This window comes from Eremomyces bilateralis (genome assembly GCF_010015585.1).
Source record: "Eremomyces bilateralis CBS 781.70 unplaced genomic scaffold P152scaffold_6, whole genome shotgun sequence".
Lineage (NCBI taxonomy): Eukaryota > Fungi > Ascomycota > Dothideomycetes > Eremomycetales > Eremomycetaceae > Eremomyces > Eremomyces bilateralis.
In genome coordinates, this window is record NW_022985072.1 from 939,995 (window position 1) to 963,326 (window position 23,332).

The 23,332-nt window shown below is 52.1% G+C and overlaps 10 protein-coding genes across 10 annotated transcripts; 5 read left to right on the forward strand and 5 right to left on the reverse strand.

Annotated features, from left to right (window-relative positions):
* The first annotated feature begins 192 nt into the window (after nucleotides 1-192).
* Nucleotides 193-681, forward strand: P152DRAFT_296903 (uncharacterized protein). Its single transcript, XM_033675046.1, has one exon. It carries the CDS (start codon nucleotides 316-318, stop codon nucleotides 559-561), a length of 246 nt encoding a protein of 81 aa, XP_033535518.1. The 5' UTR covers nucleotides 193-315; the 3' UTR covers nucleotides 562-681.
* Nucleotides 682-1,494, forward strand: P152DRAFT_296912 (uncharacterized protein). The gene is made up of 2 exons (XM_033675047.1): nucleotides 682-1,255; nucleotides 1,322-1,494. The coding sequence occupies exons 1-2, from the start codon at nucleotides 802-804 to the stop codon at nucleotides 1,324-1,326; spliced, it is 459 nt and encodes a 152-aa protein (XP_033535519.1). The 5' UTR covers nucleotides 682-801; the 3' UTR covers nucleotides 1,327-1,494.
* A 960-nt stretch (nucleotides 1,495-2,454) lies between these two features.
* Nucleotides 2,455-3,750, reverse strand: P152DRAFT_448274 (uncharacterized protein; the record flags this gene model as incomplete). Its single annotated transcript, XM_033678045.1, has 2 exons — nucleotides 2,455-3,141; nucleotides 3,190-3,750. The coding sequence occupies 2 exons, from the start codon at nucleotides 3,748-3,750 to the stop codon at nucleotides 2,455-2,457; spliced, it is 1,248 nt and encodes a 415-aa protein (XP_033535520.1).
* A 353-nt stretch (nucleotides 3,751-4,103) lies between these two features.
* Nucleotides 4,104-6,587, reverse strand: P152DRAFT_457269 (uncharacterized protein). Its single transcript, XM_033679192.1, has 4 exons — nucleotides 6,031-6,587; nucleotides 5,057-5,984; nucleotides 4,675-5,008; nucleotides 4,104-4,625 (listed from the first exon to the last, which is right to left on the reverse strand). Exons 1-4 carry the CDS (start codon nucleotides 6,457-6,459, stop codon nucleotides 4,514-4,516), a joined length of 1,803 nt encoding a protein of 600 aa, XP_033535521.1. The 5' UTR covers nucleotides 6,460-6,587; the 3' UTR covers nucleotides 4,104-4,513.
* A 165-nt stretch (nucleotides 6,588-6,752) lies between these two features.
* Nucleotides 6,753-9,261, forward strand: P152DRAFT_457270 (DNA topoisomerase IV, alpha subunit). Its single transcript, XM_033679193.1, has 7 exons — nucleotides 6,753-7,891; nucleotides 7,941-8,007; nucleotides 8,057-8,165; nucleotides 8,225-8,308; nucleotides 8,377-8,457; nucleotides 8,506-8,574; nucleotides 8,620-9,261. Exons 1-7 carry the CDS (start codon nucleotides 6,919-6,921, stop codon nucleotides 9,079-9,081), a joined length of 1,845 nt encoding a protein of 614 aa, XP_033535522.1. The 5' UTR covers nucleotides 6,753-6,918; the 3' UTR covers nucleotides 9,082-9,261.
* Nucleotides 9,262-9,391: 130 nt separating this feature from the next.
* P152DRAFT_296978 (uncharacterized protein) lies at nucleotides 9,392-10,908 on the reverse strand. Its single transcript, XM_033675048.1, has one exon. It carries the CDS (start codon nucleotides 10,566-10,568, stop codon nucleotides 9,702-9,704), a length of 867 nt encoding a protein of 288 aa, XP_033535523.1. The 5' UTR covers nucleotides 10,569-10,908; the 3' UTR covers nucleotides 9,392-9,701.
* A 545-nt stretch (nucleotides 10,909-11,453) lies between these two features.
* On the forward strand, nucleotides 11,454-12,502 carry P152DRAFT_433467 (HSP20-like chaperone; the record flags this gene model as incomplete). The annotated part of the gene is made up of 2 exons (XM_033677463.1): nucleotides 11,454-12,085; nucleotides 12,215-12,502. The coding sequence occupies exons 1-2, from the start codon at nucleotides 11,831-11,833 to the stop codon at nucleotides 12,500-12,502; spliced, it is 543 nt and encodes a 180-aa protein (XP_033535524.1). The 5' UTR covers nucleotides 11,454-11,830.
* A 548-nt stretch (nucleotides 12,503-13,050) lies between these two features.
* On the reverse strand, nucleotides 13,051-16,170 carry P152DRAFT_472688 (uncharacterized protein; the record flags this gene model as incomplete). Its single annotated transcript, XM_033681173.1, has 1 exon — nucleotides 13,051-16,170. The coding sequence occupies one exon, from the start codon at nucleotides 16,168-16,170 to the stop codon at nucleotides 13,051-13,053; it is 3,120 nt and encodes a 1,039-aa protein (XP_033535525.1).
* A 2,238-nt stretch (nucleotides 16,171-18,408) lies between these two features.
* Nucleotides 18,409-21,944, forward strand: P152DRAFT_297056 (uncharacterized protein). Its single transcript, XM_033675050.1, has 3 exons — nucleotides 18,409-18,582; nucleotides 18,679-18,822; nucleotides 18,876-21,944. Exons 1-3 carry the CDS (start codon nucleotides 18,522-18,524, stop codon nucleotides 21,731-21,733), a joined length of 3,063 nt encoding a protein of 1,020 aa, XP_033535526.1. The 5' UTR covers nucleotides 18,409-18,521; the 3' UTR covers nucleotides 21,734-21,944.
* On the reverse strand, nucleotides 21,895-22,750 carry P152DRAFT_297026 (uncharacterized protein). The gene is made up of 4 exons (XM_033675049.1): nucleotides 22,570-22,750; nucleotides 22,482-22,517; nucleotides 22,379-22,430; nucleotides 21,895-22,330 (listed from the first exon to the last, which is right to left on the reverse strand). Exons 1-4 carry the CDS (start codon nucleotides 22,619-22,621, stop codon nucleotides 22,057-22,059), a joined length of 414 nt encoding a protein of 137 aa, XP_033535527.1. The 5' UTR covers nucleotides 22,622-22,750; the 3' UTR covers nucleotides 21,895-22,056.
* Nucleotides 22,751-23,332: the final 582 nt, after the last annotated feature.

A 23,332-nucleotide genomic window follows, 5' to 3' on the forward strand; every position in this document is an offset into this window, starting at 1 on the left:
TTCTATTCCATGGGGATGTTGATCATGGGAATATTTAGCTCATCTAACCGTTCTTTGGCAGGGACCACTGAAGGGACTGATAGGAAGGAGACAGTTCTGGTACGGTTCCAATCCATTACCTGGAACAAAACCAATTCTATTTATCCAGCTACCATAAAAAATCATCCTGAAGAGAGTAATGAGAAAAGGCCTTCCCGACCAATTACCTTTTTCATCCTCAAATACTCTTTGGTACTAGATTTCTGCAATTTAGCTCTTTGGCTTCCTATACCCTAGTAGTCAATTATGGACCTGTCTCGCTATTTATAGAAGAGCATGACTATGGGCAACACGGAGTCCAATGAAACTCCTGAAGCTCCTGAAACGCCCTTATTGCTCCAACTTCCTGTCGAACTTGTCATGATGATTGTAGAAAATCTTAAGCTTCACGACCACCTTTTTCTGAGCCAAACTTGTTGGGACCTGCGGGCACTTCTAACCTCCTCGTGCACAACGGGGGTTGCTTCATTATGCCGGTCAGGTCGTGAGCGGGAGGCATTCGTCACAGGGCTCATTGGCTAGCAACCTGGCAAGTTGCTGTGCAAGGGTTGTAGACAAGAGAGGGAAGTGGATATATCAGACCTCCCAAGACCTCTGCCTAGGACGTAGCTTTTACGACTTTCCGCTCCACCGGGATTGCCGGTTATACAGCAGGCTCCACAGTTGAGGGGCGGACTATACCGTCTACCACCATCATGTCTAGGTGGCGCTTAAGTATGCGCTACGAAGCCTTGAAGCTACTACCAGCAGTACCTAGAGGCTATGCTAGCATCTCACCATCGAAATTTCGTCCACAACTACCGACGTACTTCCACGGAGTTCACTGCGGACCCGAGAGTGATCAAGGGTAGATTCATCCTCTGTTGCAAATGGACTATACAGGAGGAAGCCCACACTCCAGATCTTACGCTGTCGAGATTTCCGCATGTTCGGATCTGTCCGCACCTATCGGCCTTCTCGAGGCCTCAATCCCATCAAGTTGAACGGTCATTAAACCGAAGCCCAAGGATCCGAGCTCGAAAATCCCACTCCTGCGACGGCTGTTGGACGGATTATGCCGTGGATGCGTCTCCGAAGGTGACGACCTTTGAACCGTGGCAGGACTTTGGCACCGCTACCTGCATCCGCCCCCTCCAGGATTCTACAGCCCGGCATGGTGATGCAGAGGTCATTCCTTGCCAGTCCCCTCTTTTCCTCCGGGTACCATCTGGCACAGGTACATATTTGGGATGAACCCGAAAACAAAAGAGGACTGGAGACTGCTGAAAACACTATTTTCAAGTATAGGGCGAGAGTAAAAGGAGTTCGAATTTGTATAGGGGATTTCCTAGGTCCAGATTCTCGAAAATTATCTGCTCTAGAATCCATCGAGATGTATGTAGTGTTTCCTGTGTTGGGGGTTGCTGAGGACAAGCGCTGTTATCATAAAGCAGCGAAAGGGATATGAAACTGAGGACGTACATCGACCAAAATGAACCTGGGACCTTCGACAAATACAAATGAAATGGCATGTATTCCTTCAAGGACTTCCACCAAGGTCTGAACTGATTGTTTGAATGTAATCCTCACAAATGACATTGAGTAATCGGACATAAGTGGATCAATCTTCTGAGACAGGCGAGCATGTACTTATACGACCATCGTCCCAGAAACCATGCAAAGGACCATGAGATTTTCTTGGGCGATACGTATAAACCGAGACAGTCGCCTTGTCAATTCAATTCTATCCAATCATACACACGTTGTATGTTTCTAGGGATATCGCACGAAAACCCACAAATACGGGAGGAGTATCAGTACTGTCCGGGAGCCCGGTCCTCCAGCAATGCATGAGCTACGCGAGGGTACGCAGCAGCAGATGATCCGCGGCGCCGAAAGTGAGATGGGACCTGAAACCTGAGACACAAACGGATCGCGCATCCCACGCGTCTGGTTGGATGTTGCGATGTTGGAGATCTCCTTCAATGAGCATATACTTATGCACTCCGCACGCCACCCCCAAGCTTGCTCTTCCAGGTTGCACGTACCGATGGAAAAAGCACGTCTCCAAGAACTTTTGCGAAGGCTGCACCACGTCGTCCACTGGTTGCGCCCGGCCTGCGATACATCTAAAGATAGGATAAATTGCAAGGACTTTGTGACGCCGAGGGGATCCCCAGTGATCTGATTTATCTCCTGGATGTTGACCCTACAACAGGCATTAAGCTTACGATGCTGAGACTATAAGGTAGCTTGTAGCTATGCACACTCGGGTAGTGAGGAAGAGACGCTGCGACAGGAAAATAAGAACGCAAGTAGAAAGGAGCAAGCACCTGTACGAACCATCCAGATACCTGTAGGCTTTCCTTGAAACACCGTTTGGCTGAAATGGCAAAAGTCCCCCCAAGCGCTGCAGATATGCTCTGTACCATGAATCTACCACTCTAAAATCTTGCTCTCACCATTGTTCACATCTTGATAACTGGTATATAATGGATCGTTCCCCGCATTATCGCCGTTGTCCGCGTTGTGTTTCGCTTCGGTTTTGAGCGCTTCCTCAAGGCTAACGATCTTCCTCCGGAGTAGCCATGCCACCACTCCGCCTCCTATCTTGACCTCGTCGTGCGTTGGCATCCAATAATCGGCCTTTAGAATCCGTTGCGTTGCAAGCGCGTTATGTCCGCCTAGATTGAGTTGATTTGTCGGCCGGAGAAAAATATCGTGGAGGCCGTGAAGGAGACACAATGCTTTGAGAGGCGGCGACGCGGAGGATAGAATCTCAACGGCACTGCTATGAATCCCATGTGGCGTGTATAGGACAAACGGCGTGACAGCTTCATCATCTGCTTTAGACGACACCGAGGAAGGCGTGTGTAATCCTATTGAGGTAGTTCTCGTTTTGGTCGAAGTTGTATCGGGATGTGTTGGAGGTATGGAGAAAGCAAATAAGAGGGCCGAGTGGTAGTAGAGTGCATCGTCTTCCTTTTCCACGCGACATATCGCAAGCCATTCGGGGAGAGGCGGCAGGCTTCCGACCTGGTAGTCCGCGGCAGGGCCCCGTAAACGCGGGATCTCCGCTACAAAGTGGAAATGGTCCCAGGATTTGATGAGATGGAAGGCATTCTATACATCGCTGTGAGCCTGAAGTTCAAAGTCGGAGGCCCAACTCACCGTCGCCGCGAAAACTGGCACCTCTCGATCGAGCTGCAAAAGGGTCTCTTTGTGGCAGTGGTCTGTAAACTCATGCGATATGGCCACCACATCAATGACGGACCCTCCATTCCATATATCATCGTCCTCCACTTCGGCCATGGACGAGAGTGTCCTTCGACCTCGAGACAACTTCCTCCGCTTCCCTCCCAATGATGGACCCTCCAAGGCTTCCTTCATATCTCTTGCCTTTCGCGCGAATGTCTCCACTCTCATCACCAGCTCTTCCACTTCTAGTATGCTCTTGACCTTGCTTGGTGTCGCGTGCCATTGCCGGCTAAACCACGACGCGACGTCGCTCTGTGGCCCGTCCAACCAAGGGTCAACCAGGATGTTATAGTAGACGCGGCCACCGTGTCGTCGTGCCGAAGCCGGTCGCGGTATTTGAAGCAGCCATGATGAGTCTGCGTTCAGGTGGTGAAGGAGGGGCTGCGGCTGCTGAAGGCTTTCGATGATAGCGAAGGAGAGGTCGTCGTTGAGTTGAACAGAAGGAGAGTCGGGGATGGTGTCGTGGTCAACCATCGTCAAGTGTAAGACGTTGGGAAGCAACGGAAGCTCTGGAATCACAGTATCATTGCGTTAGGGGTTGGAGTTTGAAGTATTATTTTGTAAATGGTTTACAGTTGACATCATTGGAGTTCAGGGTGACCGGCATCTTGATGGTCGTGCTTTCCGAACCGTTTGGACTTTTGATTTTGGCTGGCGATTTGGGAACAGCAATTCCGTCGAGTGCATGATACTTTAATATTTATCAAGGACCCTAAAAATCAGAATAGGTACATGCTCAAGTTATGGACTTGCACCGATGGATTTTGATATTGGTACTGTATTATCTGGAAGGGCGTTGGATAACTGAAGGGCTAGAAAATAGATGGATTGCGACGACTGGCCCCTGAGCTTGAAATCAGACAACACCTCTACCGAGAACGTTGTAATATATGATATAGCCTCCAAGACTCTTTGAATTGTGAGGTGGACATCTATGAGGACACTCACTATCGTGTCGTAGCTATTTGATGGCTCCTCTTCAAAGCATTGTACCCCGTAACGTAGTCCTGGTAAGGAGTGCCTAGGTATTATACAAAGCGTGATACGTGATGGCGTAATGATCGTGGAGCTGTGCCTTTCTCAAGCTTTCTTTGTTCTTCTCGCAGACAGCTCAACCCATGATCAAATCCCATACACGGGATACCCAATGTCGTTATATAAAACCACGGGCTGATCGACCCTTCCTTGAATTTCCAAGGCGCAACGAGCCTTGGCTTCCCCGGTGCATCCCATTGTTTCAGGCTGTCTCTGGGCGAAGAACCCATCTCTTTTCGGTGGCCTTTGGCCCAATCCGTTCCGCGACGAGGTTGAGTGTGTTGATGATCGCATCCTTGGGTATCTTCGGGAACCTGGGCGGCGTAAGCTCACTTTATTCAGAGCTGCTGTCTTTGAACGTACCTCTTCTTCAAGTCCTCAACAATAGCTATTTTGGTGAGGTCGCTTCCTTCAATGGCCTGTTTGAACTCAGGAAGTTGCTCTGACCCAACTAATCGTTTCTGGCCTGGCGCAGCGGACAATGCTTTGGCGCCTATAGATTTTGTAGGTATTGGGCCGGTGTTCGATCCATTAAGGAAGGAATTTGGGCGGACTGTAAGAGGCAATCGAGGTGGATCCATTGACGATTTACCCGATGAAAGTTTAGCGAATAGAGAAGAGCCTGAGGCCGTCGGCTTGGGCGACACCTTCTCCCAGTAAGAGACTGAGTATGGGTCGATAGATGCCGGTGGAGGGACTGTTACTCATTAGTGAAAGTATCTCTCGGCCCTGGTAGGGAACGTACCCATCAATACACCCATTTTGTATCCTGGGAACAAGGCGATCTCGTTGGTATCTGCGTTTCTGGAGGAGGCCTTCTGATCCTGCCAACATATGCCAGTTGAGACGGGAACAAGTTCTGTGCCCCCAAGCATAGCTCTAGGCTTCACGGGCTCAACTGCCCCATCATCGTCCAAGAACCCATCCATATCTTCTTCACCCTCTACCGATTCTTCGTCGTCATCGTTCGACGCAAGGTCTTCCCCGTCATCCGCCTCTTCCCATTCTGCTTCCGAGTCGTAGTCGTAGTTGATGTCCGGTATGCTCCTGGATGTTGGATTTCGGCAGAGTTTTAGAGCAAGCGACCGGTCCTGCACACGTGTGAAGGTCCCGTAGTATGGTGGTCTGACATCCTCCCCAAAGTGAATGTACTTCATGGGAATGGATTGGAGGGTCTCCAGAGGCGATCGTGAGGCTTGCAACGAGCACTCGCTTGTCAGATCAACCGGTTTCATAGCGGAACCATTAATTTCAGCCATGATATCCCGAACCGAAGGACTCAGGTTCTGAGACGGTGGCCGACGGACAATGTTGAAATCCGAGCAGATCCTTAACCACGTAGAAGTTTCTGTAGGCCGCCTGCTGTACTCATCCATCCGGGCCCTAATTTCGGGTAGCTTGTCTGGCGGCGGAAGTTGAGGGTTATATGGAGCTAATATTGTATTTGAAGGTGGGAAGTACGACAGAAAGAACGCCTCATAATCCGTAAGAGGCTTTCTTGACGATTTGGGTGATCTTCCGGCACCGGATCCTTTAAGAGAGTCTATCGGGTCGATAGACAATGACCTTCTCGTGGCAGCTTCTTTCGTGATGTAACGGTGTTTCTCAGGACTCTCGTGGAATGGTTTCGTAGCCTTCGGCCCGATGAAGAAAGCATTGAGGCGCAATTGAGACTGGAACTGTCAGCAACGGAGTATCTGACATTCAATATTAACTCACCCTCTCCTTTTTCTGCTTCTCCTGCTCGGCTTGTAGTTTCTTAAGGTCCTTCTCGCGCCGTTTCTCCTCCAATTCTTCATGTTTCTTCCGCTTCTCTTCGTCCCTCACGCGTTTCTCCTCGGCTTTCGCCCTCTTCTGCTCTTCCTTCTCCCGAGCTCTCCATTCCTTTTCAAGCCTCTGGGCCTCCTTCTCTTGGGGCGTCATTTTCCGTCGTTTTGCGGGCGGCTGACCAGATTTGGCGCCAGCACTCAGCTCAATGGTTGGTACTGGGGTCTCTGAAAGAGAGGTCAGAGTGCTAGGGGCCGGTGAGCCACGACTGTCTTCTCCTGACACCTCAGGCGAAACTTGTAGGGCGGCGTTCGTAGGGACGGTAGAGGGATCCGCGTCGAAGGCTCGCTTCTTCGAGGGAGTCAATGCCTCGACCGTCATCTTGGAGGCAATTCGTGAAAGATAAATTCCTGTTACCTCACGTTGAACAGGACGGACGACATTCGTATGGGGTATTCGATCAGTTGGCGGAGTTCTGGATGGGAAGTGGCATAGAGGTGTTGAGGGAGTGTTCGGGTGGAGGTGGAAACGGGAAAGTGTCACCGTAGCGGTCGACGCGTGAGTGGAAGTCACGCGTCTTGGGCTAATCCTGTTTGAGCTAGCGTGTTCTGAAACACTCAAAGTTGGTCTCAGGTCAACACTCAAATGAATTTCTCAATGTCTTAATGTTATGGAGACGGGGAACATTTCACTTTCACTTAATTAATAGCCAGAGATGACATCCTGATTGTGTTTCGTAGATTGCACGAAGACAATCAAACAATACATGGACACTACGGGCGCTGTGCCAGCCATTTTCCTCCAAATTTCTGTCATGTCTCTAACACTGAAGGAGGCATAATGAATATGGAAGATGAGATGCTGCTCGTCTCATCTCCTAGTCCCGGCTATCATGTTCCCGACCATCTTCTTGAGAGCACAAGTTGTGCAATAGATGAAGACGATATGCTGCTGTTCTCTAAATCAGCAGATCCTCTAGTCAAGGGGTCTTTCGCTGAACCGGACCTCGATGGACTTGATGGTGAGCCTAATCAGAGCGAATCTTCGCGAATGGACTTGGATCCCATAATACAGCCTTTGGATCTTCGCGATGAAGCTCTTCTCCATGTCTCCAACGATGATGCTCAGGGTGAACCTTTGCGGATGGACTTGGAACCCGTGATACACTCGTCGGATCTCCCTGATGACGCTGTTCCCCACGTCTCCAACGCTGATGCTCAGGATGAATCACCGATTTCGGACGACAATTCAGACTCCGTTTGGAGCTCACAAAACACCTCTTCTTTTGCCTTTAGTCAGGACAATGTCTATCACGGAAGCATCTGCAGCGATGAAGAGGCTTTACTCTTCGATTCCCCGAGTTCTTTCTTCTTGCATTCCAAGTCTCCTGCTTCTGAAAATAACGCTCATTCGTATGAAGCCTCCGAAAACCACCCCGAAATTCAAAATCTTCTACGGGCCATGAATCAATCTCTAAAACTTTCTTTGGGGGTTACTGGCGGAAGCGTGGAGCAATCGTTATCAGTGTCAGATGCTGCTAGCCCTGTGGAAACCGGCACTGCGAGCACCTTCTTGCAGCTGCAAGACGGGACTCATGACCACGACGCTGTCGCGGAACGAATACGCAGCGTGCTCAGTGGCGTCGCCCTCCAGAATTCGAGAAGTGAATCCCCTTCAATATTCCTAAAGAGCAGAAAGGAGCCTCAACAAGGAGACACAAACAACGCAGATCCTCCATCAGGCCTTGCCAATCAATTGTCATACAGAACAATATGTCTACGCACATCTTCGCTTCCTAGAACGGAAAGATTTGGTGAGATAGGTTACAGGCTATCGTTGGCCAGCGCTAATTTCTCATCCAGTCACATTAGTGCTGGTACTCTCGCAAATCTTAATGTGCATACAGGGCAATATCGTCCTGTCGAAAAGGTCAGGGCAAACCTTGATTGGTGTCTTTTGTTGGCTAACCGGTGCTTAGAGACATCTACTACCGACATCCGGACATCTTCCGAACTCAATCCACCGTGGATCGTATCATCGACGATGTATCATTCTCTCTGGACGTCCCTCGACACTTGTTGCATATTGTCTGTACCCACTCCTGCGCCAACACATTGGTACAGCTAACGTGGAGGGTTACTTATAGACTGCCGCAGCCAAAGGTCTGGCTCTTGGAGCTTGCAGACTCGAAAGCGGCTTCGGAAGCAGTTCGAAATTTTCCAATAAAGAGGTATGATGGTGCTATAGATTGCGGCATTCACGCACAAAGCAATTTGCTGATCCGCTTGTGAACTATAGGGCACCTTGCTCCACCGAGTCAAAGACAACGAGGGGCTGTATTGCCCCGATGTTAAGTGGATCATTGTTGTTGAGAAAGAGGTTTGCAATGGCTCAAGTCTTCTACAGCCTATGTCTCACCTCAGCTAGGCTTCCTTTCGTTCACTGGCAGAGTCATGGCTGGGGTCTATAGCAATCCAGGAAGGGCTAATCATAACCGTTTGTCATCCTATCTGACTTTGGCTCATATGCTAAATCAGACAGGCCAAGGGCTATCCGGACATCGCCACTCGATCATTCCTTCGGAAAGTAGTGGATGTCAAAAGTCAGTGCGGAGATGGCACCGTGCCAACGTATGCCCTTGTCGATTTCGATCCCGATGGCATATCGATATACCTGACCTACAAGTACGGCTCTCGAGCTCTTTCTCATCTCAACAGTGAGCTCAACGTAGCATCTCTACGATGGATGGGGCCGACGGGTAGCGATGTCGTCGCGTCAGGCGCCGAGCATGGTGACGATCTGCTCAGCCTCACAGAACGCGACCGACGAAGAGTGAGGTGTCTATTGGGGCGAAAAGAGCTTGACCAAGACAATACCGAGCAGGATCTGAGGAGAGAGTTGCAGGTTATGTTGCTCCTCAACGTGAAGGCCGAGATACAATGCTTAGATCGTGGGCACAAGGGGGTTGCTAATTGGGTATCAGAGCGCATGAAGCAGCGATAAAATACCATCAACCAATATTGAATGCTCTCAAGTTAACCCTTGGCACGAATCAGCTCACCACATAGGGCGTCGAACTCCATCTGGTCGGCGGCTGCAGCCGCACGTATCTTCCGCTGTTGAGATACCTCAGCGGGTGACCAAGTAGCGTTAAATCTTTCGACTCCATCGACAACATAACCTCGAATTGAAGTCAAAACCCAGTCTTTCTCTATACGATCAATTTGTCGACTTCGTAATGACGCGAGCGGTGTAAATGAAGAAACGTATTGCGGCGTACGCGACCCTCGAAGTGATTGGGACCTGTTGCTCATAACACACGCGAATCTGGGACAGCCGGTGTTTGCACCCTCGTAAGTGCAGATGCCCCCGTCAATATTAAACCCTTTCTCCAAAAGCACTTTCACCCGTGCCATGAACTCGTCATTCGACAATGGGCGGCCTGGAGAAATCCCCTTCTCGTAAGCGGTGTGCAACAGGACTGTGGTATATCTCGTGTTGATCGACTCCCAGCGAGACGTATATAAAGATCCTCGAGTTCCGGTAGTTTGGATCTCAATGCTTGTACATTCCATTCCGCGGTCCCGAAACGCTCTGCTGCTTATGAAGAAGTCGGATTCAGACTACTCCAACACAAACTCCGATTTTCGATCGCGTAAAACCACCGATGGCTGTTTCTCAAACAGCGACGCATATCGGACGTTGTCCTGGACATCGATATATGATGTCGACGCTCGCCAGATGCAATCATTCAGGGTTTCGATTGCCCCACAAATCCCGTTGCGATCATGCCCAAGGAACGGTATTGTTTCTGGTCCATCCTCCTCCCAAATGGCACAGAAGCGGTTCTTCCCTCGGTACCTGTAACATGAGAGGTACGAGAATGTCACACCTTTCGACCTATTCAGATCACCTAACGCTCGAAATCCGCCAGTCTTCCGCGTATGGTCCTCCGGTATCAGTGCTCTAGTATCCATTTCTTCTACTGCCGACCCCCAGTCAGGCATGGCGGTGAAATTAGATGCTGGAGATGCAATTCCTTGGCCTGGTTGAAGGTTCGTATACGTCGATGTCGCCTCAGCGTATCGAGGTGGAGGACCATGGCTGGACGGCGCCAGACCTTTTGATGAACACTGGCTATCTTTCTCCCTGAGCAGTGCAGTGTTGATACCCTGCAGCTCCCCCACCAGCGTTGTAATACCCGACCTCGACGAGAACCACCGGAGTGGGCTAGTCCGACCCATGGCTTTCACCTTCTCGTCCAAAATAGGCATTAACTTTGTGCACGCGGAAAATAGAGGTCTCAGTGAATCCAGTTCAGCGTCGTTCATGTCCTGTTGAATTGTTTGGAGTGTCTCCAGCACGGCGTGCAATATTGTTTCTAGTTGTTTGGCTTCCGGAAGAGTCTTCGACGCTGAGGTTGACTGGATTTCTATTTCAAGGCGTGAACAGTTACTGATGAGCAAATGCAAGGTTCCGCTCGTCGCCATCGTTGCTTGGTGCAAAGTCACAATTCAGTGGTGTACGGTATACTAACACCCTTGATTTCAGAAGAGGATGAAATGTTTCAACAAGCATGCCCGTCCAGGTTCAATTATAGCGATATTCCGACTAGTTAGGGCATGATATCTTGCTTTGAGGAAGGCAGTGCCTTTCAACTTGGCTCCTATCCAAAATGCTGTTCTGAGGCGGAGCAGTTCAGCCTTGACCCTAGCCAAGCACCACTGGAATGGAGAAAGCAAGCGACCCAAAAACGACTCCGAGGCATGTGGATGTAAAATTGGTTGATATAAATTCGGGTTCTCCTCAAAATACCAGTAGCCAAGTGCCTGTATTACAGCTCTGAAACGCTGCATGTCCGAAGATGACATCCGGGAGAGGTTGCGACTCGGACTCGGACTCGTCTGAGACCTGCACTTCAACCACCATACGACCAAGTCTAAGTTGTGGAGGAGCATACTGAAGAGGTACGTACCGACTGTACGTTTCAATGGTCAAGTTTTGTCAAAAAGAGCTGGAAGCCCGAGGATGCAGAGCGGAACCGCTGGCGGAGTTTGATCTACTCAGAATTCTTGTCTCCTGCTCCCACATGGCATGACTGAGCACCTTGATGTGATTCACGCCCATCTGCGATTGCTCGAGAGTTATGGTCGCTGGTGCTCGGACACTTGCAACATTGATATGTATCCAATGGGGGGTACTGACGGCGGTGTGCTTCCAAATCAACAGATCACACCATCAGGTTCTGGCCCGAGGGGTAGTGTCGTTCTGTTACTACTGCTCGCTTGCGCTGTAGAGGTTGACCCTGGTGTGGCTTCAATATATTCGCCAGCGGGGCTGCTAGCCACATTCACAACAAACATCATTCGATGTACGTACAATATGCCTCGGTGCATGGTATATTCTCTCCCAATGACCTGAATCAACATATATGTACAAGGGTGATGTCAGTACGGCCCTGACCGACGACGAGGGAAGAGTAATATCCTATCCCAGGATTTCGGTATCAGGATGCTCTCCTGATGGAATGACATTTGCCCAAAAGTCATGCGAATGGAGCTCATACTTCCTATCTCTTAGGATAAAGAAGCATATAAAAGTAAGGTCAGTAATGAGCATTCTGGACTCCAATTGCAAAGATATTCTCGTGCAGTCAATTGCGATACTGCGTTACACTTATAGATTCACCTAAGGACATTAAACCAATACGTTCGTCGCCACCAATCTCGTACCCCTGGTGAATCCATCCGCCATGGTCGACGTCCCCTACATTTTCCCTAACCAAGGGGTTCCCGCTCCCCATCTCCCCCACATCCACCTCCCGCACCACAACCCTCACTCCCTCGACTATCACCCTCATTCCCGCCCCTCCGCCCGCGTCCCGCTGTTCGACCTCCGCGAATCCAGCAAAGCCTACTTCCTCGAAGGCGAGTTAGCCGGCGTCACAGACGCCGGCGCCGTCCACATCGAGTGGCTGGATGACCGCACCTTGCTGGTGGAGGCCGAGGTGCTCGGCGTCGATTGGACGAAGGAGTGGGAGGAGGGCGCGGGAAAACCGGCCGATGGAGGGAGTGGAGCGGCGGAGAGCTCGGCTGCCGCCGCGGCGAGAGGCAGTACGGATACGGGGGGTACGAAGGGAGACAAAGAGCACCATGAAGATGTTCCAGTGGTAGAGGCCGCTCCTGCTGTTGCGACCACTGGTGGGCTGGGTGAGGTGCGGCAGTGGTTGCATGAGCGACATGTCGGGCATCATAAGAGGCAGTTCACGTTCCCAGTGCAAGTCAAGCATAAAGGAGTGTCGGCGCGGCTAGGGGGCGGATTGCTGAGGGTTGTGGTGCCGAAGCAAAAGGAGGAGCCAGCAAAGAAGGTGAGGAAGGTTATAGTGTTGGGTCTTGAAGGAGTGGAGGTCGGCTTGAGAGCGTAGAAACGTGCATGTATGGTTGCAGTGGTAGTGGGAGAGACGACAGGGAAAGGAGGAGAAGATTGAAGTGAGATACCTACAGTGCAGGGATATGAAGGAAGTTAAGCTGGAGACTGCTTTTCGCAATTCATACTTAATAATCGTTATACCCCTTAACCAAGGTCAATTTTAGATGTTGAATTTGCAATTATTCCTCGACGTGTTGAAGAAAGCGCCTGAGAGGGCAATCCTAGACTCTAGCAAAGGAAGCGCCCTGTCGTGATTGAAGGGAGATCAACTGCTTCCGCGGGTGCTAAATATTAACCGCGACTAGGAAACAAACGCTATACGATGAGGACCTTGACGATAAAAGGTGACTCTGATCGCTCTTCAAACTGACTTTCGTGGAAAAGCATTGCGTGGTTAGGGTATCCGAAAAAGAAGAATGGCCTGTCTGGCCATGAATCACCACTCCAAAAAGAAAGAAAGAATTAATACGCAGCCATGCGCCTCTCGTCGTATCGTTGCTAATCATGTCGTCGTGCCTTTCCAGCAGCGGGCCGGATCATTCATCATTCATCATCATCATCGCTAAGAATAATGCATTCCGACACCATGGCCCTCTTCGACGAACTCGATGAGGGTCTGGCCGAATACCCTCTCTTTGGTTCCACCGAGCCCAGGAGTATTCCCTTTCCCTTGCTTTTACGCCGCTCATTATCCACTTGAGTATTTTGGGTTCTAGATGCCACCTCCCACGACCCATCCTCCTTGATCACAATCGCTTCTGCCGATTCCGCCACCTCCTTCCCTCGGCTCTCCAGCTCCACCCTCACGTCGCTCAAGAATTCATCGAGTCCCATATTCTTTGGCCGCACATCGCTCTTGCATATCGGGCACCGCCAGATGTCGACGCAGGCGGGCCAGTTCGGATGGTCGCGCGTGGCGATTTGCAAGAAAGCGGGGAGGTCGAACGCGTTAGGGTGTCGACAGTAGCGGCCACGAATGGGGAGTTTGCAAATTCGCGACTGAGAAATGGGGTCGCGGAGTGAGATCCGCAGTGACGATGTGGTGACCATAAAGTCGTCGTCTTCGGTATCTTTGGGGGACAGATGCCTAGATACTGCGGCAACGAGCTTGGACTTGGTGTTTTCGCTACTTATGCGCCGGTGAACAACAACGGAAGTGCAAATCTCGTTGAACGTGGTAATGGTGACAGCTTCAACCCCGAATGCCCAACGGATGGCAGTAGGGGAAGCAGCAGTCGGGGTGGGATAAATGTTGAAGCACGCTTTGAGCTTGTTCTGGCCTTGTTTGAGGTGAGGCGTGAGATCAATAGGGAGATCTTTTCCCCAGTGAAATTTGCGACGCGGGAAGATGTCGACGTCGTTGATCAGCATGTAGCAATTGGACGGCCATGTCGTGTCCGCTGTGATCCACATCCGCTCATCGAACGTGATTGCCTCTGCGTTTTGAGGCAGTTCGATGCAGCGCAAACGGAATGTCTTTGAGTCGGATCTTAACTGGCGCAGCGGACGCTTACCTGAAGCCCCAGGTATATCTTTCGGAATCTTGGCGAAATCCTCAGGCGACAGGTCGAAGGTGAAGTCGTGAAGGATCTTATCCGCTGGATAGGCCTGCGGATCCATGGCAAACCCGCTGACCACGCGGAATTGATTACTTGGGGTCCTCGCAGACTCGTTGTCGACCGGTCCGAGCCTCGGACTTCGTAAATGAGCCTCTTGAGCAGCCGTCACACGCGGATTTGCTACCGCTCTTCGAGCAACCATTTGGCCGGCAGTTGGGTAGAAGGGTATATCCCGCCTTGGATTAATCTGCCCGCCGACACGAGCAATTGTATTCTGCGGTCGCTGAGGAGCTTGGTTGCGGGTCAAACTCGGATTTTCAAGAACAGCATTCACAGGTGAGTTTTGCAGTGGGTTCCGAAGTGACGGTTCGGACATCGGTGGATGAGTGAGTTGCGGTGCAGTATTCGTATTTGAATTTGCTGTTGAGTTCCGTGGACAGGAAGGGCCTCGAGTAGCTGAATTTGAATTAGACAGCCTGTGGAGGGTGTCATCAGTTGCTCCCAGCCGTTCGGAGACGCCATGTAAGGGGTGATTCCATAGGACTGACCCGTTGGAACTGTGAACCGTTGGGGGCTGCGTCACTTGGTGGCTCGCAAGTGACGGCGCGATGTGATACCTCATTCGAAGTGCATTATACACGGACGCATGTTTGAAATATTCGTGCGCTGCCTCTGGAGCTGATAGCGCTGGATCGTCCCGTTGACGTCGTTTGAAGTGCTCCAGCTGGTTCTTCAGGAAGACATTACTTAATGATTCGGTATTGGCGTCGGGGGGAATATTCCAGATGTGGTGCGCCACCACCTGGAAGACAACATACTGAAGCACAACTGAATGGATACATAAATTCTCCACTAGCTCGTGCACTAGCGGCGGGAATGACCGTTCCCTACAGCTATCCACCAGCTTGTGCAACTCCAGGGGAAGCTTCGAGATAAATTGCGAGATTAAGTCTAGTTTATCGATGAAAACTCCAGGCGACTGTACAAGGAGGGTGGAGAGGGGGCACGGGAAGTCAGCCAGCTGGCGGAGCAACTGTAAATTGAACCCCGAATCCGAGAAGAGAAGCCATCCCTTGACGATGGATAATGCAGGCCGGAGATTCGGGATCTGAAGTATTCGATAAGGTAAGTCGGCACGAATGACGTCCATACTTACGATCTGGTGGAGTAAAAGGTACCACCAGTCGTATCGGTTAATGGCTTCGCTCAAAAACCGGACTCTTAGGCCATCCGATGGCCCGATGTTCTGGATACCGACCGCTCTCTCGATTTTCCGAAGCCTCTCCTGGACGGCATTGGGGTCCCAATTAGGGACAGAGGAAACTATCCGTGGCTGCCCGGCGAGCTGTTCTCTCTGCGTCGGAGTTTCAATTTCGGCGTTGTTCGAGGAAGATCTCGGCCCGACCGCTCTTGGTGGGTCTCTCCGAACGGTGGGCGAATTGTGCACTGGATTCCGCTGCCTGTCCGGGAATTCGAATAGGTGAATATCTGTAGGTTCGACCGCAGCTCGTGATTGGTCTCCGACGACGACGGTTGTGTTATTGGTGCGATTGTCTACACTGGCGGAAGCGGCACTTCGGTCGGCAGGGAGACTCTCCAATCGCACGCTCGATAGGCCATTTTGCTCGGTTGGGAGAATAACCCCATTGCTCAAGGCTGGAGACGGTAATGGGTTTGGGGCGGGATTTTCAACCTGGCCCTGTTGCGGTCTTGTCCCTTTAGGGAGTGTGTGTAGGTAAGCTGCTGGGGATAAGGATTGTACTGGCGGGGGGTCAGGTTGCCTGTGTGACGACGATTCGGGGACACTAATAACGGGGCGTGCGACGCCCACATTCGACGAGAGATTTATCCCGCCTGGCCGTTGCGTGGGAACCACGGAAGACGGATTGACATCTTCAGATCCCGTGAGCTGAGCAGATGGAAGCGGAGGAGGGTGATGTCCCAAGGCAGGGAAAGGAGCAGCAGTCCCCGTCAACCAGTTGTAAGGCCGTCGGACAGTGGGCCCCAGGAATCGGTTCAAAGTCAAATTCGTGTCGGCAAAATCGGTAGATGTGCCATCGTTGTCGGATATTCGAGAGGAGCGGGACTTCCGTTTTGCTGGCATTTTTAAGAGGACGACAAATGCTGTCCGCTCACGCCGGTTGTCACCTAACTGGGTAGTCAGCAAGGATCACGATGGAATAACATCGCGATCCTGTTCGGTACAGAGGTACAGAGTACCGTATCTGGTCTAGGTAGTCGAGTAATAGGAGGACTATCGAACGTGACGATGCAGAGTTTCGATATTTTCCAGTTGCCGTTGGTAGAGGACTGCGATTTTTAGGGGACCTGAAGGAGGGGGGTAAAAATATAAAAAAGGGAAGGAACGCGTCCACGCGTGTTTCAGGACGAGGAATCAGCGAACCACCAGGGACGCCTTGGCGGCTATGTAGTACAGGATTTATATACGCTAACAATGATGAATTGTTGACTCGCGTGGAATGGTTGCGAGACATCGCAGGAGAGCAACCAATGAGGAGAGGTATAAATATCAAATAGACAAGGAGTCCCTCAACGACGAACGCGAGCCTTCATCTTTTCGACTGAATAGGACGACCGTTCATGGATGGGCGACTTGATTTAGAACCGCGAAGTAAAAGCGATAGCTCACATTGTTGAGTCCGATGCAGAACACCATTCTGCAGAAAATACTTCCTCAGAACTCTCCTTGATTGGCCGCATCTACGGTTACCCCCTATCGCGGGGGCGCATATGCGTAGGCTCGGGGCATCCCGATGCAGGTGACGATCAGTTGGGGAGCACCCAATGTTGCAGGTGGACATCACTGCATCGGCCCGATGAAGGTTTTGATCTATCCCTTCGTTCGAACTGTGGAAGCTGTCCAGTGTCCAATAGTCCAGTCAGAAGAAATACCGTTCCGGGTATAGTAGTTTATCTGTTTGGCTTGACTCTGAGAACTGAGGATCGCTAGGCACGTTATGCCGATGAATCCGACGCCACCGATGCTAATATCAAAGTCCGCCCCGGCACATGTGATCGGTGAAATCCTGCCCACCCCATTTAGGATCAATAGAATATGGAGTACGTTGGGTCCTTGGGGCATACTTATACTGTAATAGATCATACCGGTCAAACTAAGTATACTTCCGTACGGGACAGTACCAATATCAAAATCAACTAGAATCTCCAGGAGGATCTATCGTTGTCTTTCATGGTTGGGGCATCTCCAATCGGCATTCACCAACCAGGACAGCGAAGCAAGTGAGACACCGAGGAACGGACCTACCGATTTGCAGCTAGTGACGATAATACCGTACAGACTACGGTAGCTGACAGAACCACTTCCCGATAACCCGTCTCCCCACCACTCAGCTGTCAAATAGCGAACCTGACCTCAAGCGCTAACGTCCTCAGATTTGGGCGCTATTCACTCCGGGTTTAGCCCATTCTTCCACTCCCCAAGCTTTCCTGAAAAACGTGGAAATGTCCTGGTCTAGATTCGGTATGGGTTCGGTGCTGCAGAGCTCGCTGTTCCCCTGTATCCAAGCCGCCTGGGGGGTTCCGATCCAGAGCGTTCGGATGGTAGGTAGCAATACTTCTCGTACAGAAGTCCAAGGCAATTGAGGAAATCGGGGACCGGCTCGTCTGGCACGACCACAGATCAGGATGGTGAACGTGAACGTCAAGGTGACTTGTTCGGTTGTTCCTCAGTTGGCTGGTCGGGCGGCGTCCACGTCAGGAACGCAGCGTTCCCACTCGTTGCGCCGGCTGGGACCTTGACTTGGTGGCCCTCCACCGTACACACTACACACTACACACTACACACTACACACTACACTACAATGCACACCACACACCACCCACGGACTGTACCTCTGTAGTCTGTACTACCACCAGATCCACTACAGGCACCACTACAGGCACCACTCCACCCACCACGGCATCCACCATCCACAATCAGCCTCTTGTCCACGACACCTCGCCAAAACACTTGCATACTGTACCTACCTATCTACCTACTGCTTAATCCTGTCGCACCACATCGCTATCCAACGGTACTCACCACCTCCACACCGTTGAACTTGGTGTTCCCTCGCCTTGATTGAACTCGACCGCGCTCCCTTCCAATCGATCTCCGTCTAGATTCCCCTCGGTGTGCTGGCTGAGTGTTGGTCGCATCTCCGCATGTCCCCGCCACCCATCGTGCGACACGACTGACAAGCGACATGCCTGCCGCCGCCTCTTGACTCTCCTCAGTCCTCACCTATCGTTCGCCTACCTGGATCGGGAATCCCCTGATAGGATATTAGGGCAGCACGCCGGACTTTCGATCCGCGGACAAATCCACAAGAGTTGACATGACTATCAAGAGCGCCCGCGATCGCTTCCAACCCTCTCCGATTTGATTGAGAACGTATATATTCAGTAGCTTGTTCCCGGATCTTGGATTTCGTCATGGCCACTCGGGCTCAGCAGATGCAGAGAGCCCGCCCCGGCGACATCCTAATCGTTATCCGTACGTACGGCCCAATATCACCGTGGCGGACCCGAACGCCAACCCCACTCCTCAAATCTTGAGCGCAACCGGTGTGCTGACTTCCTGGGTATGCAGATGACTTCGAAGCGCGAACACCGGACGAGCTCGGTCTGTCCAAAGGTGATAGGATAGAGTTGCTCGTGCGGGACGATGATTTTGGAGATGGCTGGTTCCTGGGGAAGCACACATTAAACGGCTTAGAAGGGCTGTTTCCGGAGGGTAAGCGATCCGATTATTGACGGAGTCTTTGCGGTCCTGACGAAATGTCAAAGTCTATACAACTCCTTGGCCAAGCCAGCAGGTCACTCGAAATAGTCTTCCACCCCGCAAATCCGAACCCGCAGTTCCGGCAGAAGATACCGATAGCCACAACGAGAAGACGTTGCCGGTGCCACCGGAGGATACCCACCAAGATACAAGGGCTTCCGTAATGAGCACAGCTTCCGCTCCATCGATGAGCGGCGCATATCGGACGTCAACTGCCTCATCAACACCTCGAAGCATGGGATTGGCGCTCAAGGGACAGCTGAACAGCCCTGTGATGGATCAGACGCTGAGCGTGATCGACGAGCACATTACGGACATGAGCACTCCCAGGCACAGCTTAATCGGACGGGAAAGAAGAACAAATGATTCGGAAAGCGAATACAGCGCACGACTAGACCATCGCCTATCCTATATCAACGGCCACGAGACCGATGAGGAGGAGCACCCGGGCTATACAGCACAAGAGGTGTTGAATTGGTCTCCCGAGCGGGTTGCAGAGTATCTCGAAGACGTTGGGGTTGAGAAGAGACATTGCGAAATCTTTCAAGAGCAAGAGATATCCGGCGAAGTTCTGCTGGGGATGGATCAATCATCTATTTTCCTAAAAGAATTCGAGCTCGGATCCGTGGGAAAGAGACTGAAGACCTGGCATAAGATCAAAGCTATGCAAGAGGAGGTTTCACAACCAAAACAAACGCTGGCGGCTCCTTCAATCAACACACAACGCAGCATCTCCGATTATGGCACAACGGACGATTCAGTCGATAGCGACCGACCAAGGAGCATATCGACAAGTGCCGTTCTTCCCAGGATTCCGAGCGTACATGAAGGGTCGCCAAATCGACACCACCCATTCACACAGCCCTCTCAAAGGCCCGATCTCGCAACCCCCACCGGTCGAGGCGAGCACCATCGCAGGCCCTCCGCTGCCTCCGTCCGAAACATGAACCACAACCGGAGGCATTCGTCGATTGACTACGCTTCCGGAACTCCTCCTACGCCGGGAACACCCACACTCAAATCTGGTCTGGGATACAACAACATTGCTCACAAGAAACAAGGGTCCTTGGACAGGACTTGGACTATGAGCAGTCAGCAAACCCAATCGAGCACAGCGCTCGGACCCAGATCCGCAACTGCTGCGAGTCACGTCCACTCCGCTTCCACAGACGGGGCACCGTATGATCCGCTTCGCGAACTAGACATGACCGTTATGAGCGCTGGTGAATTAGATCGCGGTTACTTTTCGGGCGGTGATGTCGAGGGCCGAAAAGCCCGGAATGTCCTCCGAAAGCGAGAGAGTCCGTCGCATTCGCGTGTCTCCAGCTTCCAGTCTCAAGCCGGGAAAGCCACGAGAAAACGAAGCGAATCTGCACGGCAGGATCGATTTGGAAGCACCGACGACTCGTTTCTGGATTCCCTTGCCATGACGGCGCCAGCGATAAACCGACGTTTCTTCGGACCCAAAGCACACAAAGGCGAGATGGATTTATCGAAGCCAATGATCCCGGCCAGGGACACGAGGTCTCCCACCGTGACGAAGTTGGAGTACGGCGACTCCCCCAGCATCGATGCCATCGCCGCGTCCTCCCCCGTAGCGGAAAGCGACAACTCCTCCTTGGACAAAACGGTTCCCTCTCCTGCGACCTTCCGATCCAATTTCAATCGAATTAGGGTCACTGGTTTGCGTGCCATTTCGGACGCTGTCACTGGCAGCGAGAGGGCACTGGCGACATCCCCGGATAAGGTCCCTTCACCTCGCAAGGAATCTCCGCTGTCCCCTCGAACTGAAGCCAGCACGCCATCGGGGACGGGGAAATACTTCGATTATGACGATGTCTTAGCACAGAAGGCTTCCAATGATTCCTCGGGTGCTGGGACTCCGATACCCGTTCTCAGACCCCGTCGCAAATCGAAAAAGGAGACCAGCGCTTACAGTCGAGGACTGGAGAAGAAGTCGCCGGCCGAGCAGGTGGCAGGCTGCGATTTCAGCGGCTGGATGAAGAAACGCAGCAGCAACCTCATGACGACGTGGAAACCTCGCTTCTTCGTGCTCCGGGGCCGACGCCTCTCGTACTACTACTCCGAGAATGACACCGAAGAGAAAGGGCTCATCGACATCTCGTTTCACCGCGTGCTACCCGCCAATAATGAGCGCCTTACCGGTCTACACGCCACCCTTACCGGCGCCACCCACTCGCCTACCTCCCCTAATCATTCTCACCACCCATCCATCGACGCCAGCGACCCCACCAACCAGTCAACCAGCGCCCCCTCCACCAACTCTACCCCCACCATCGCCACCCTCGCCGCCGCGACCGTCTCCTCCCCCGCCTTAAAAGACCCCACCGGCACCTTCATCTTTAAGCTCGTCCCCCCCCGCTCCGGCCTCAGCAAAGCCGTCAACTTCACCAAGCCCACCGTCCACTACTTCGCCGTCGACAACCTCGCCACTGGCCGCCTCTGGATGGCCGCCCTCATGAAAGCCACCATCGACCGCGACGAGACCGCCTCCGTCGTGACGACCTACAAAGAGAGCACCATCAGCCTCTCCAAGGCGCGCGCAATGCGGCAGCGACCGCCGGCGCTGCGCGATCTTGAGGAGGGCGCCGAGAACAACGTGGACCCACCGACGGTCGGAACCGAGGGCTCCAAGCAGAGCATGGAAGGCGCCAGCGTTGCAGGCGACAGCAGCAAATCCAAGGTCGACTCCGGCGCCGGGTTGGGGATCGGAATGTCGCCGGGGACGCCGGGGACGATGACGGATGAGAAGGGGAGTATAACGACCGATGGGGCGAGCGTGGGGAGGAAGTCCGGGGAAGGGAAGAAGAGCGCGAGTTTGAGTGGACAGGAAGCGGGGTGATTCTACGGGATGCTTCGGTACCGGTCGATGCGTTTGAGAACGCCTGGCTGTTTTATACCCGATGTGCAGCTGTCCGCAGTCGCGGTCCCTCAGGGTGGGGATTGAGTCGGCTTCAAGTATCTGTCTCCCGTGGCGAGAGAAGCAGCGGCTTCTAGGAGTGGGATGGCGAGGATACGCACCATGCCTCGGCAAAGGACATACGACCGCAAAGATTTCAAGCGTTGTAAAGCTTCAAGAGATTATCACATCTATACCGCATCCGGGATGCGGCTAATCTAGTCCACAATCTATCAACAATTAAGATGCTGTGGTCCTCCCGCTCATCATAACTTCACTAGCATCCTGCTCTTATCTGCAATGATCTGATCCAACTCGTCATCCCACGGTAGCCGAACCTCCCCCGGCGGCGGGAAGCTCAGTTTATGATGTTCCACCGTGCAATAGATCTCCTTCCCATCCAAGCTCGTCAACTCGCCCCGCACCATCGCCGCCGACTTGCCGAATTGCATGACCTTAGCTTCGATGCGAACCTCGCCAGTGCGGGTGACGGGTTTCAGGAAGGATATGTTAATGACACGGGATATGCCGTGTGGAGCCCTTGGACAGTTAGCGACATGCCTGGTGTCAGACGTTGTGGGTACTCACGGCCAGAAACCGGGCCTCGAGACTGTTGCAATCGCGTGGCCAGTCGCGATGTCTATCCACCATCAGATTTCTTCTTTATGTAGTTGAATCGGATGCGCATTACCCATCACACTCGCCAATGCTCCGCCGAATGCGCTACCTGCTTCTTCTTAGCCTCACGCGCGCGGATGAATCCAGGGGTTCGCCCATACCGGCCAGATTGAAGTGAATCCCTTTAATCGGTATATGGAAGACCACTCGCATATGCTCCGCTTCAACGGGCTCTAGGTCTTGGAGCAACGTATGGTCGACATGCTACGGGTTCTTGCGCTCAGTCCCCGGTGGTCTTTCGGAATCCATCGGACCCGCTACTCACCTCCTCCCCGCCGTTTGCTTTCTGTTGGGCTTCGGCGATCTGTAATCTGGCGATGGTGTTAGGGGCTTCCCGTTCGTTTCTCAACCGGTTCTTGGAACGGGGATGGAGCGGCGACTTGCCTCTCTATCGAGGCTTTGACAGCTTTCATGCATTGTTCGGGGGTGAGTATTAAATCCTTCATGGTGGGAACTGGAGACTCTGGAGCGGATTCAAGGAAATTTCAAGACGTGGACGAGGGTAGAAGTAACGAACGCGCTGCAAGGCCAATGAAGTGTATACGAAAAGACAAGATACACCAACGTAAGACAGGCGGAGACAGGAAACGAAACAGGTACCAATTGCATGGCATCGACTACACCGTCGTCCTATAAGAAATCTGGCCATTTATTAAGGATCCACACTGAATGAACCGCTAGAAGCAGCCAAACCCTTCTTACTGAGCCGACTTTTATATAAAGATTAGCCATCTTTTACTATCCTGGCTCGGCTCTAGGGGGTGCCGCCTCATCTGATATAAGCCGCTCAGCAGAACCTCCTCTAGGGCGCCGGATTCTAATAAAGCAGATATACGCATTTATGGTTGGGAGCTAGTACAAATG

Excerpts from the sequence above, each read along its gene's own strand:
- P152DRAFT_296903 (XM_033675046.1), top strand. The coding sequence starts at position 316 with ATGACTATGGGCAACACGGAGTCCAATGAAACTCCTGAAGCTCCTGAA.
- P152DRAFT_457270 (XM_033679193.1), top strand. The coding sequence starts at position 6,919 with ATGAATATGGAAGATGAGATGCTGCTCGTCTCATCTCCTAGTCCCGGC. Across the intron at positions 7,892-7,940 it reads TCCTAGAACGGAAAGATTTG|TCACATTAGTGCTGGTACTC; the intron begins GTGAGATAGGTT and ends TTTCTCATCCAG. Across the intron at positions 8,008-8,056 it reads AATATCGTCCTGTCGAAAAG|AGACATCTACTACCGACATC; the intron begins GTCAGGGCAAAC and ends ACCGGTGCTTAG.
- P152DRAFT_297026 (XM_033675049.1), bottom strand. The coding sequence starts at position 22,621 with ATGCGAGTGGTCTTCCATATACCGATTAAAGGGATTCACTTCAATCTG. Across the intron at positions 22,518-22,569 it reads GATTCACTTCAATCTGGCCG|GTAGCGCATTCGGCGGAGCA; the intron begins GTATGGGCGAAC and ends AAGAAGAAGCAG. Across the intron at positions 22,431-22,481 it reads AGCATTGGCGAGTGTGATGG|ACATCGCGACTGGCCACGCG; the intron begins GTAATGCGCATC and ends GATGGTGGATAG.
- P152DRAFT_457269 (XM_033679192.1), bottom strand. The coding sequence starts at position 6,459 with ATGACGGTCGAGGCATTGACTCCCTCGAAGAAGCGAGCCTTCGACGCG. Across the intron at positions 5,009-5,056 it reads CAAAATGGGTGTATTGATGG|TCCCTCCACCGGCATCTATC; the intron begins GTACGTTCCCTA and ends AATGAGTAACAG. Across the intron at positions 4,626-4,674 it reads GTTGAGGACTTGAAGAAGAG|GTTCCCGAAGATACCCAAGG; the intron begins GTACGTTCAAAG and ends TACGCCGCCCAG.
- P152DRAFT_296978 (XM_033675048.1), bottom strand. The coding sequence starts at position 10,568 with ATGGCGACGAGCGGAACCTTGCATTTGCTCATCAGTAACTGTTCACGC.
- P152DRAFT_297056 (XM_033675050.1), top strand. The coding sequence starts at position 18,522 with ATGGCCACTCGGGCTCAGCAGATGCAGAGAGCCCGCCCCGGCGACATC. Across the intron at positions 18,583-18,678 it reads CGACATCCTAATCGTTATCC|ATGACTTCGAAGCGCGAACA; the intron begins GTACGTACGGCC and ends CTGGGTATGCAG. Across the intron at positions 18,823-18,875 it reads AGAAGGGCTGTTTCCGGAGG|TCTATACAACTCCTTGGCCA; the intron begins GTAAGCGATCCG and ends GAAATGTCAAAG.
- P152DRAFT_296912 (XM_033675047.1), top strand. The coding sequence starts at position 802 with ATGCTAGCATCTCACCATCGAAATTTCGTCCACAACTACCGACGTACT.